General features: G+C 43.9%; 1 protein-coding gene across 4 annotated transcripts in view; it reads right to left on the reverse strand.

Annotated features, from left to right (window-relative positions):
• The window catches only part of PRICKLE2 (prickle planar cell polarity protein 2), a 267,456-nt gene that overhangs the window by 60,548 nt on the left and 193,557 nt on the right, over window positions 1-13,351 (reverse strand). For all 4 annotated transcript variants that reach the window (XM_066596642.1, XM_066596641.1, XM_066596644.1 and 1 more), the window contains one exon: window positions 6,514-6,697. In XM_066596642.1, coding sequence (XP_066452739.1) covers window positions 6,514-6,697 — 184 coding nt within the window. The remainder of the gene's footprint in view (window positions 1-6,513; window positions 6,698-13,351) is intronic.

Here is a 13,351-nt window from a genome sequence, read left to right on the forward strand (position 1 = left end):
CAAGCAATTTACGCGGAGTGGGAAAGGTCCCTCTTCAGAGAACGACATAACTAATGTACATTTACATAATAACCTTACCTCTAAGTGATGACTTTTCAGACCTAAACGCTCCTCGGCAAACAAGCCGACATACATTTTGTTTGTTTCAGGATTGTTACGGAGGTAAAAATAATCTTGGGACTTCACACTACGCGAAAACCTGACAGGGCGCGGAGAAGCATCTACTGAGATGTAATGACCCGAAAAACATTTCACTTCTACAAAGGTGTAGAATAAAAAAGGACCGTTGTTTCTTGTATTACTATTTAAAGGGGCAGAATGGTTTAATAAAACTTAGGTGCGATCCCTGCTCATTAGTAATGAAGACACTTAGGGCTTATTTAGACGACTGTATATCGGCTCGGTTTTCTCGCCGAGCCGATATATGGTGTCCTTGTCTGCAGGGGGAGGAGGATGGAAGAGCCAGGAGCAGGAACTGAGCTCCCGCCCCCTCTCCACTATTTGTAATGGGAGGGGCGGGATGGGGGTGGAGCTAAACGCTGGTACTTAGCTCCACCCCGTCTCGCCCCCTCCTATTGCAAATAGTGGAGAGGGGTGGAGAGGGGGCGGGAGCTCAGTTCCTGCTCCTGGCTCTTCCATCCTCCTCCCCCTGCAGACAAGGACACCATATATCGGCTTGGCGTGAAAGCCGAGCCGATATACGGTCGTCTGAAATAGCCCTTAGGCCGGCTTCACACTAACGTACGCGGATTTGTTCACTGGGCATTGACGTGCAATTGCATTTTTTTACTGTAATGTATGCACATGCCAAAAACCCCGCAGCCAGGGTCCGGTACATTGAAGTGGTTAATTAGCTTAATTAGTTTCATATGTTCTATTTTCCTGCACAAAAGCAGAACATGCTGCCTATTTTTTTGTATGCACACATACGCAGTGAATAGAAGCCATTCATTTCAATGGGTTCATTCACAAGCGCTTATTTTGCATGCGCAATTCAGTTGCGCAAAAAAATATACAGCATGTTCTATATTTTTGTGCGCTTGAGCAGGGAAATAGAACATATGAAACTAATTAGGCTAACGAGCACCAGTAAAACTGGTCCGACTAAATTGTAGCTATTACCTGAATCCTGTTTGCAGATCCCCAGCTGCTGTATTCTACATACACTTTAGTGGAGACGGGGCACATGCAGACGCAGCCAACTTTCCATTGCAGTATACGAAGAATGCGGCAAGTGGGTATTAATGAACTTCTGTTCACCAAATAGATGCAGATTCCAGAGTTGCCATTTATGGAATATCTTTAAGGTGACAACACGTAATAGCCGCACCGCGACCGAAAACTGCATCTGGTCTCCCAATGCGCCTAGGTGATTTTACCCGGAACGATCATCGCTCGGATTCCCGAGATCCAGCGAAAATCTGAACAATGATTGTTCAGTGTAAATGTAGGGTGCGACAGGACGACGAACAAGAAGTCTTTTACGTCTCATTCGGTGTTCAGTTTCTGCCTGCAGAAAACTGAATGACATATTGTTCCATGTAAACAGGCGTTCGTCCACTTCTGAATGACACTACCTGCTTACTGTGAATGGAGGAGCATGGGCCAGAATGATCCCCGTCCGCTCTACCTCCATTCACTGAGTGATGCTTGTTCCTGTGCAGAAGCACAGCAAGGACTATCGCTGGGAAGACCTATTGGGCATCTGTTGATCTGTGATCTCAGGCCATGATATGAGACACCTCATCACATGTAGATGTAAGCCAAGGGTAGGCTCACGAGACGAGCCAGGGGATTCTGGACCGGCCACCGCCACAACATCAAGCTGGTGCAAGTCACTTTAACAAAATCGTATTGCTAACGGCCGGTGTCAAACGGGATGGCACAGCAAGAAGTAATGCCACATGGTGCTCAAAGTGTTCTTTTACTGAAGATGAACAGCTGAATGCAGGAGTTGTCTGTCTGGCTTGGTGTTGGCTCGAGATTTCCTTCAGTTGGGTTACTTGTCATGAACTCTCTCAGTAGCCTCTACTCCCTGGGTATCCAATACTTCTGGCCATCTTGGGCGGCACTCAGGAAATGGGCAGCATTATTAAGGGCAATCTCCCAAATGCTGGCTTCTCACCCACTGCTCAGGTTCAGGGTCAGTTCCTTCCATGCTTGCTTCTACACTACGTCACCAGCCACTCAGCTTGGGAACCTGTTTTATGCGCCCTCACCAGCAGGTCTGGTGGTCTCTTTTGCTTAATCCTTAGTATTGTTTGCACCTTAATGAATGAGTAATTTTTTATTTTTTTCATTGCTGCATCCCTAGAGCCGTGACATTTTACTTTTTCCATCCACATAGCCATCTGAGGGCTTGTTTTAGCAGGATGAGCTCTAGTCTAGTTATTCTATTTTTTTCTAGAGGCAAAATTAGCAAAACCTGCAATTCCACCATGTTTTTTTCCACAGAGTTGAGGGCAATACTAAATTCATATAGATTTTTTTTCTTGCAACTTCTTAACACTTTAAAAAAGATGTATCATCATCTATCGTCGCATTCAAAGACCCCTAATATTCTGTGGGATGAGTTGTACTTTTAAAGTATAATTTGGTTGGTAATCACTATGCTATTTTATTCACTTCCTATCACGTTTTTTTGTAAGGTGAGGTTTTTAGCTATTTTCGCCACTTATCTATATATTTTTTCACAGTGTGCACTGCGCGGGTTAAATGTTGTACTAACTTTTCAAAGCATTTTATTTTAAATCTAATAAATATGGTTACAAATAACTTCTCCCCATGCAGGGGACGAATGTACCTTTTTACGTGGGTAATTATGAACGTGGCTATACAAAGTTTGTAATAATTATATTGTGGGTTTTTTTACATACTAAGTAAGGGCTTATTCAGATGGGTTTTCATGCCCGGACGATACATGCTGCCCCTCTCTGCAAGGGGAGGAGGCAGGACAGGCCGGAAGCTAGTGTACTGAGCACCAATGCCCCCTTTCTGCCCCTTACCACTGTTTGCAATGGGAGGGGCGGGGCAGGAACCTAGCTCTGCCCCTCCCATTGCAAACAGTGGCAAGGGGCGGAGAGGGGGCAGGAGCTCAGTGCACTAGCTCCTGTCCCGCCCCGCCTCCTCCCCTTACAGAGAGGGGCAGCTTATATCAGCTGGGCATGAAAACCCGACCAATATACATCCGTCTGAATAAGCCCTCAGTGTGAAAGGTGAAGTTCTGATTTTTTTTTTTTTAAATTGTAGTTTTTAATGGTTTTTTTTCAACTGATTTTCTCCCACTAGAGGAATTTTATTACATTTGATCATTCTTATAATACATTGCAATTAGAGATGAGCGAGCACGCTCGGTAAGGTGAGTTACTTGAGCGAGCCTCGCTCATCTCAAGTAACTGCCTTCTCCTCCGAGCGTGCTTGGGGGGGCAGCGGGGGAGAGCGGAGGGGAGAGTGAGAGAGATCTCTCTCTCCTCCCCCGCTACCTTCCGCTGCCCGCCGCTCTTTCCCGTGGCCCCTCCCCCCCGAGCACGCTCGGAGGAGAATGCGGTTACTCCAGATGAGCAAGGCTCGCTCGAGTAACTCACCTTACTGAGCGTGCTCGCTCATCTCTAGTTGCAATACTTCAGTATTGCTTTGTTATACATAATTCCTCAAGCCTCAGCCACAGGCCACCGTAAAAGGCAGACCTAGAGGTCATCTTCAAGTCTCTGGGTGCCATAGCAACCCTTTGAAAACCTGAGATGATATCCAAGGTTTCTGATAGTTTACAGAGGGAGTCTACTCCCTCTATCTGTCTTTTACATGCCACAGTCACTTTGGTCACAGCATGTTAAGGCGTTAAAGGGCTGGGATTGATGGTTTCTTCAGTCCTTGTCATAATAGCTGGTACCCAATGCCCCTAACACAGGAGACCCATGCAGGCTCCCAATGCAGCGCCATAAAAAAGTACATGCATCAGAATAACGACCGCATTAAAAAGGCTCATGGGTTAAAATTATAGTAAAAAGAACTTTTTCATAAAAATTTAAACATATTTCAAGAATTTTTTATCATTTTGATGGCACTGACTTTCTTAACCTGGCTAACCTGCCTGTACAGGTCCTTACATAGGTAGATGCAAGTGCAAGAATTGAAGACAGTATTTCATTGCTTGCTAAAATCCATTGCATCCTGCAGTTTTCAAGCTCAATACTTGAAGTCCAAGACTTTCCTTTTTGTCAAGTCCATTCAAGACCCCAATCTATGGTGGTCTAGACTAAGAAGTAAGTTCAAAGACTGTCTCTCACTCTCAAAGACCCAGCACATTCATGCATCTCACGGACAGTCCATTAATTCCAATGGAAACTGTGTAATACTTCATTTCACCTGTGGTGGCACTGCAGGGAAACTGAACACTTACTGCCAGGTCTCCCCATAAATCCCAGCAGTGGGACTCTTTGTAATCAGCTTAACAAAAGGGATTTCCAAACCTAAAATGCTTTTGTGAGAAGGACTGCCGGTTTTCATAAAGTATAGGCTTTGTATGGCATGCTGTATAATAGGAGTTCGCAGTAACCAGTTCAGTTTTTAATGAATCCATTGCCATGTCAACCAGCATGCAGACAGCGTGTTCTGAAAACCGTTTGCCAGGGTCACTTCGACATGACGTTGTGTTCATACTGAAGCTTAAAGCCATATAAATTATACCAGATTTCACTGAAGTGCATAAATACCAAGCAAAACATCTCAAGTTCTGTAAAGAGAGAAGATGAGTCTCTGTGACTGTAAACAACTTGTCAAGGGCGTAATGATCATAAGGACAGCCTGAACTGGGGGGCCAGCCACTTCCCTATAAGGTTCACAAGGGTTTTATCTGGGGGTACAAATAAGCACCAGGCCTCCTTTCTTAATTGGAAAGAAGAAGGTAGCATGCTGACAAAAACCCAAAGACGGGGTTGAACGTTTTTGACGTTGATGGCTCCATCTTTCCTTTGATGGTCCTACATCTTCATCTCAAAGGTTTTTAGTAGGTCAAACAATGGTGTTCACATTGCTTCTTGCAGATTGTGGACTTATGGGCAAGGATAGGGGCTATCAGCTGATCGCCCTGCTCTTGGCATCCCTGGCAATCAGCTGAGTTTGCTAAAGGGAAGCCGCAGCCAGCCTGATAATCCCCCTACAGTTGCCGCCCACTCACATGAATGTAATGACGTAATAGCTGGACAGCAGAAGATCCACGAGGAGGGGAGCTGCTCTTACCATGTGGTACGTATAGGAGGTCCCTTGCACGGGGACGCTATTCTATGATGTGTATATGTTCTAATAGGACATATGAACATGGGATGCCATCTTGGCACAACCTCTTTAACACTATCAGCCCCTGTTCCAACAAGATGCACCGCTTCAAAGGTCAGTCTGGTTCAAAATGTAAAATTTTGCAGCTGACTCTTTTAATGGCTGTAAAGCATCTAAAACAAAAAAGACAACTTTTTAAACAGTCTTAAAGGGGAAAAATTTAAAATTGTGAGGTGCCTTAAAAAAAAAACCCAAAAAACTAAACCCCAATTATGTCCTGAACGCTCTGATATCCTCTTCTGGTCCTCTTCAGTCTCTGTCAGCCTCCAGGTAGCTTGATCATCTCTAAGCACATGACCTCTGTGGTACCAACCATGAGACCAGTAATTGGCTGCAAAGGTTATGTGCTTAGACAGCACATAAGCAGCTGACCTGATGCTGATGGGGACCGGAATGTACCGGAGTACCCAGTACATCAACATGGTGACTATAAGTGTACTTTTTTCTTAACGCAGCCCAGAATTTTAGATTATTCTTTCCCCAATGCAACATCTCCTACCTTTCTATGTACACAGTTACTATGAAGACCTCTGTGTCTCCATGGTTACAGACTACAAAAACTGTGTAGTCTGATCCTGCAGTCATACTCTCTTCCATCTGTTCCTTATATCTTGCTAACATACCACATATAAATTAACAAGGATAAAGAGGATGACTGCAGGATCAGACTACAAAGGGTTTGCTTGTAACTAGGGAGACACGTAGGTCCATATTACCCCTGTATACACAAAACAGTTTTCACACAAGACCATTCACAAAGTTGCTTCATGTTTTATTATAGCTGCTTTGGAGTAATACAAAAACAGTTGCATGGGTGCAAATATCCTGTAAGCTCAACCCTTCGTACTATTGAATAGTGTAGGGTATGTGTAATACATTCAGTAAATTGTCCTTCCAAATGGTAAATGTAGAGGAAGATGTGTAACAATCTGACTACAGTATATACTAAGTATCACAGTGTTCGGTAGTGATAGGACAGTGTGGGAGGGGGGCATTGAATCACCCTGTTAGTAGACAAGTAAAGTGGTATGGAATAACAAGGTTTCCGCTACCCTCCAGGGTGAAATGGAGATTACCAGTGTTTACTGACAACCTCACTTAGGACAGATTACTAACACCTTCAGACAGGAGGTTTTGCATTGTGCAGATGGCTAGAATTAAGTAGAAAAAAAAAAGTACCTGTTCTGGTTTGAGTCCTGGAGGGATCCAGGCGTACTCCTCCAGAGCGCAACCTGAGTCATCGTCAGACGTCGAGTTCCTCTGAAAGTCAAACATCAACTTGTTCATGGTTTTCTCCATCTCTAAAGGCATGGCGGTGGCACTGTGCTCCTCCCGTGGGCACTTACAATGCAGACAGATCTTCCTGCAGAAAACAAATTCCTCTGTAAGTGTGCCATTCTCAAGCTATTCACCGAAGCTAAGATACCAAAGTATAAACACATTCTCTGGCGCAACGCCCGTGTCGCAATGTGAGCACGGGATCCTCATGTCAATATTACATGGGAGACAAAGGCAGGTACATAAAGGAGCCGGGAACAGTAACACGTTGGCTGCGCGCTAAAGTATTTAGAGATCATCTGCAAGGTGCAGAAGCTGATGCGGGCGGGAAGCAGGAAATGAAGACGTGTATTATGTAACAATGCTGTGTGTCCTTGTAGAAGATGCTATTATTTTAGCTTTTGGAAGTGACTTTGTAGTTAAACAAATCATAATTATAAAAAAGTGCCATCTAGAGGTGAGGAAGAGGTAGGACAGCCAGTAAAACTTCATGGCTATTAACAGATAAATGCATGCGATTATTTTTGTGGTCGCTTAGATCGGCACTATCTGGGGCCGCAGGGATGACTAATATTTGCTAGCCATTATTTTCCTCATTTATTGTTCATTTAGTAGAATTCCGTTATACTCTACAGACAGCGGATAATACTATTTTAACAGGACTGTGATAATGAAATTTAGTCCGCCTGTCCACAGGGATTTCCACCGTGGAAGAACACTTAAAGTCACCGCGAGTTTCCGCAATGAACCTATTATTATGATAGGTTCATCGTGGAAAATTGTGGCATGCCAAGAAGATTTTTATACGTGAGCGGAAAATCACGGCGGACTTCCGCTTGTGTATATTGGCTGCGCTTTCCATAGTTATCCTATGGAAAGCGTTTCATGCGTTACCCGTGTGCAGATTATCGCCGCGGATAACTCAATGAAGAATCGCCCGTGGACAGGAGGCCTAAATTAGATATTGCAGGCCATATACTACATGACATTACACCCCTTCAATACAAGGAGTGAAGTTTGCTGCAAATTCACATCAAAATCAGCACCAATGCAGATTTGAACGCAGTTTTTGATGCAGAAATGGCGCAGATTTTAGCGCGTACCATTTCCGCTACCTGTGAACATACTCTTACTTGGGAACTGCTCTCCTTGTTACAGTTTATAGATGCTCTACTAGACTCCCATGAATGATAATACTGACACTGAAAGCTTCGCACACAATAGAGATGCCCAGAGGAAGCCCCTCGTCAGTATGTAATTAGTCATCGTGTACCCATGTATACATTGCCTAAGTGGACTTTATCCTATAGTTCAATGTATGGGCAGTATGCCTCGGTCAGTTCTCCTTACATGGTTGTTTTAGTCAACACTTGCACTAAGGGCTCCCTCACATAAATGTATTTGTAGCGTGCGCATCTCATGCACAGGAGCACGCACGTACGCACTGACATCTGTACTTGCTGTGTGCCGACAACCCCTATACACTATCTTGGCGTGTATGTGGGCAAAAAACATGCCAAGATAGTGCATGCCGTAATCTTTTTTGTGCCCCCATTTTATGCATGAGGCACAACTGAATGTCAATGTGAGATTGGTACTACAAATTACGCACGCAAAAACTGTGCACATAATACATAGTATCTCTCGCCCGTGTGAGAGAGCACTTCACATAAAAATAGCAATATTCGAATACTCTGGGGCTGATTCAGCTTACACCACATTTATCACATGTTTTAGGCACTTTTGAACACTCTTTATGTATTGTCCTTCCGAATGTGAAAATGGGGCATGGCCTAAATACAAAATTGCCAAAAATGGGGCTTCCAGGTCCCATTTTTGGCAATTTTCTAACTTCTTAATGCACACTGTGCACTGCTTTCTGATTGGCCAGCGCTGGTAATGTGAGCAGCCCTGGCCAATCAGAGATCAGATATAGTGCATTGGTAGTCTAACACTACCAATACACTGTGCGGATTAGGTAGTTTGAAGATTGTGTTGACCATCCTGGAAGGCCCAAAAAGGGACTTGGAACCAGCAGAATAGAAGGATCGCAGAAAACAACAGCTGCTCATGGGACAGAATTTTTTTCCTGAAACCAGAGGGTCACTTTAAGGGTACCCTGCAACATCATGAAATCTCTGTAGGCATTTTGCAATGGAATACCCACAGCAATTTTGTGGTGGCCAAATCCACACCTAAATTGTGCAGATTTGTCCTAGTTTTAAATGCAAAACAGGTGCGGAATTCAACCGTTGTATTTATAATACGCAGTGAACAGAGCACAATAGATTTGAATGAGTTTGTTAACTTATGCATATTTTTTCATGCGATTGCGTGAAAAATATGAGCCATGTTTCATCTTGGTGCGTATTAGAAGCCCATTGAAATCAATGAGTGTGCCTATATGCGTGTAAAACACATGAAGCCTGTGCATTCACTGCATAGATTTTTCTGCTGATAGGCAGAAAATCGTAAGGTGACAGCGCATTTGAGCCTATGTATATGCTGCGCAGTCATGGACCAAAATACATGTATGCCCGTGTGAATGCACCCTAAATCTGCAGTAACTATTACACAGTACTTGTAAATCTCCCCCACTGACTTTATGTTGTACTGTTCCTCAGTTATTCCTCTAGGAAATGTATGAACAAATTGGCAACTGGGCCTTAAAGGCATTTTCCGGGAGTAAGATACTGATGACCCATCCTGAAGATGGGTCAGAAAGATCTTAGTCCCACAAAACCCATTTAGCATTTGCCTAGCTAGTGGGATATGCCACTACACATCAGGACTGTACTGAACATGCCCTACTGTCAAAAAAGAAAAAAAAATGGTTTCACATCTGCTTTGGGGGTTCTGTTTTCCTGCTCTGTTTGGGGAGCAGGAAAGGGGAATCCCCTGGGCAAACCTGATCCGTCTTCGGACGGAACTCAACAGCGCCGAATGGACCCCATTGACTATAATGGGTCTATTCAGTTTCCGCCCAGCCGCCTGGCTTTTAGCTGAAAAAGCTTTGTCTTCCGGTATTGTCTACCAGATCTGCGTCGGAACCTCCGAGCAGAGGTCCCAACGCTCCGAGCAGAGGTCCCAACGCTCCGAGCAGAGGTCCCAACGCTCCGAGCAGAGGTTCCAACGCTCCGAGCAGAGGTTCCAACGCTCCGAGCAGAGGTTCCAACGCTCCGAGCAGAGGTTCCAACGCTCCGAGCAGAGGTTCCAACGCTCCGAGCAGAGGTCCCAACGCTCCGAGCAGAGGTCCCAACGCAGATGTGAAACCCTATCAACTTGTTCATGTTTCCAGGAGGAAGAACAAAGGAACAATATAGTGTAGAGTTCTGAGAAACTGTGCTCCAAAATTGTTATTTAATGAGGAATACGAGGATTTTCTAAGCCAGGAGTGGTGACAGCTAATCTTTAATCACCATTAATGGGAACAATGAAAATTCTAGCTCATCATTCCAGGAACTATGGACTCTCGAAAATAGCTGTGGAATGATAAAACATATGTAAAAACACAGAGTTGTGACATCGAGGCATCTGGGATTTGTCTCCCCACCGTACTGAGAAGATATTTTTCTTTACACCATCTGGCGTCACTACAAAACCAACATGAATCCAGATTGCGTGCGATATCAGGTATACTCGAAGGTTAGCTGCACACAAAACGGTTCCAGCAGTTAAAGGGTCCTAGGTTACTCCACTGGATTCCAATTAAAACCAGATCAGGTCACTGCCCGGAAACACATGCTGATTTACGCTCCCCTTGCCAAAACAAGACTTATACTAATAGGAGAGGACAAGGGATTACTTTTCTGGATAGGAACAATGTCTCGCTGCTATCCAAACAAGCAGTGGAGGGGGATGCCTTGGTGGTCCATGGATTTATTTTTTTACAGTGTTCTCTTCATTTTAGCAATCTATGGCATGAATCAAGTGAGAACACTAATGCTCTGCTTGACACAGTTGTGCTTCTCTGCAAGGGATCAAGCTGTACTGTATGTTTTAGTACAAGCCTCGAGATTGTGCTCAGTAACACCAAGAGGGTCTGCCAGATACAGCTTGTGTAAACAACAAGTCATTTCTGAAATAAGACCCATGTACATCCAGGATGTACTATCCTGTGCTATTGTGGACTCAAGGTGGCCATAGACATTAGAATATTCTCAGTCGGGTTGAACTTGTGGATTTTGGGGTCTCCTGCTATCTTATGTGCATGGGGATGTCCAGAAGTTCCCCGACATCTGGCATCATGCTGTCAGATTTCAACATGCTGGATCTCTTGTTCTCAAGGGAGATAAGCCACCACTAGTCATCTGGCAGTAACTTACTCCTCTCTCCCCACTCAAATCACGTGTAAAATTCGGGTTGTTTAGTTTAGAAAAAAGCCGGCTGAGAGGCGACCTAATAACTATGTATAGATATATCAGGGGACAATACAGAGATCTCTCCCATCATCTACTTACACCCAGGACTGTGACTGTAACAAAGGGGCTCTACATCTAGAGGAAAGAAGATTTCTACACCAACAAAGAAAAGGGGTTCTTTACTGTAAGAGCAGTGAGACTATAGAACTCTCTGCCTGAGGACGTGCTGATGGCAAATTCAATAAAAGAGTACAAGAGGGGCCTAGACACCTTTCTTGAGCATTACAATATTACATATTATAGTCACTGATTACTTCAGAAGGGTCGGTGATCCAGGGATTTTTCTGACTGCCAGCTTGGAGGCGGAAGGAATTTTTCCCCCTAAATGGGGAATATTGGCTTCTACCTCAATGGCATTTTTTTGCCTTCCTCTGGATCAACATTGGAGGTAATAGGCTGAACTGGATGGACATATGTCTTTTTTCGGCCTTAGTAAATAATATGTTACTTTGCTAAACCAGGAACAGGTAACATCCCTCCTCAGGGAAAACACCTAGAAGGTGTGTAGAGACACCTAGGAGGTGAGTGAGGAGACTTATAAGGCCATGCATGCTCCTCTGGGAATTATCTGCAAATAAGGAAGATGGAAAAATACCTGAATCTTAATCAATCATCCAATAGGTGGCGCTGCAGAGATATTGTTCCATCTTCCTTATTTGCTGAACCAAACATGCATGTGTATTGGAAGAGGGAGGGGGATCATAAAAAATAGCTGTTAGCCAAACAGGCATCTGACGTGCATGGTTGACATCTGGATTGTAGCCTGGTTTATAATAGAAGCCATAACACTATGTGGGATCTGTCACAGGATGGATGCCTGTAAGCTTCACTTGGGAGCAATGGGCTGAATTTTCATGTGTGGAGTAGAATCTAAAGGGTTTTCCAAGTTATTGAAAAATTAGACGGAGGGCAGAAAACGATTACAAATAAACTGTTATACTCCCTCCGATTCCTCGCTGGTCTAGCGCTCACCGCCGGCCTTTGCTTACAACTTTGCTACAGCTGTGATGTTTCGTATACATTATTTATGCATTGGTTTCACAAAGGCTCTGCACAGCCAAAATGGTGCATATGTTTTAAGGATGATCTAAATAAAAGTTGACATATTATCTGGATACCTTGGATATTCTAGCTACATTGTGCCATTCTGTATACATAAATGACTGCTGCAGCCAATCACTGGCCAAATAGAAACCCATGGTGAGAACAGGAACGGCGGTGCTAGACTGGCGGGCAATTGGGCGTTGAGGAGAATTTACAGTCCTTTTGCACAAAGTGAGAAAATGCTAGAGAAATGTAAGAATGACAGATCCGTTAGCTTTAAAATGCCATTGGTTTACATGTGCAGATAATAGTTTACATTTTGTTGAAATTTGCTTGTTCACTCGATCGTTGGTCTTTCCAGGGAATGCCAAGGAGATAGGGTTATTTGGAAGCCTGAGACGCACAATCAGGCTAAAGGTGCCCATAGACATTAGACTAAAGTTGATGCAACTAAATGATTGTTTGGTGAAATTTTACAAAGAATGATTATGTTAGCTGAAGCAATGGCAGACCATCATCATCTGGTAATAGGTTGGCCATGGCTGAATTTTTTTGCCCGGAAGTTGGACGAAAGATTTTTCGTTCTCACAAAAGATTTGCCATCTAGAAAGATCATTTGTCCATTGCCTGAATATATATGGCCAGTTTGAACAACTTAAATATTGATGGACTAAAATGTGTATAGCTGCATATGCAAAACCAGACAGTTATTTGTTTAATGGTTGTTCAATCATCAACCCACTTCTATCTAATGTGAATGAGCACTCTTAAAAGGAACCTGTCACCCGGTTCATGCTGAACTAACTACGGGCAGAATAAACCTGGGATAGGTATGTACTGTTCCCATATTAGCCAATTTAGGACCAAGCACTGTAAATTTACGACGCTTGATCCTGGGCTTTAAACTCAGCCGACTGTAAAAATATGGCGGGGATTTAAAGCCCCTGCTTCTGCAATCAAGCAGAAGAATGTGGGGTTGTCAGCTGCTGGTCACAGCTGATAACTCAGAGGAGAAGGCGGGAGTAGTTTTTAACCCTTTCTGCCTTCTTCTTTCCCGAGTACACAGTGCTCAATGAGCGCTATGTACTAAAAAGAGAGAGTGGAAGTATAACTTCCACTACACGAATCGGCAGTCATGTGACCGCTGGGATTAGCAGACCCTGATCAACTCTGTCAGTGACTATTGTCACTACAGGGGATGTTTTTTCCTGTAACTGGGGATCCTATGAATGCCCCAGCTACAGTGAACACATACACACGCTGCCACCACCAGC

The sequence above is a fragment of the Eleutherodactylus coqui genome, chromosome 3 (genome assembly GCF_035609145.1).
Source record: "Eleutherodactylus coqui strain aEleCoq1 chromosome 3, aEleCoq1.hap1, whole genome shotgun sequence".
Lineage (NCBI taxonomy): Eukaryota > Metazoa > Chordata > Amphibia > Anura > Eleutherodactylidae > Eleutherodactylus > Eleutherodactylus coqui.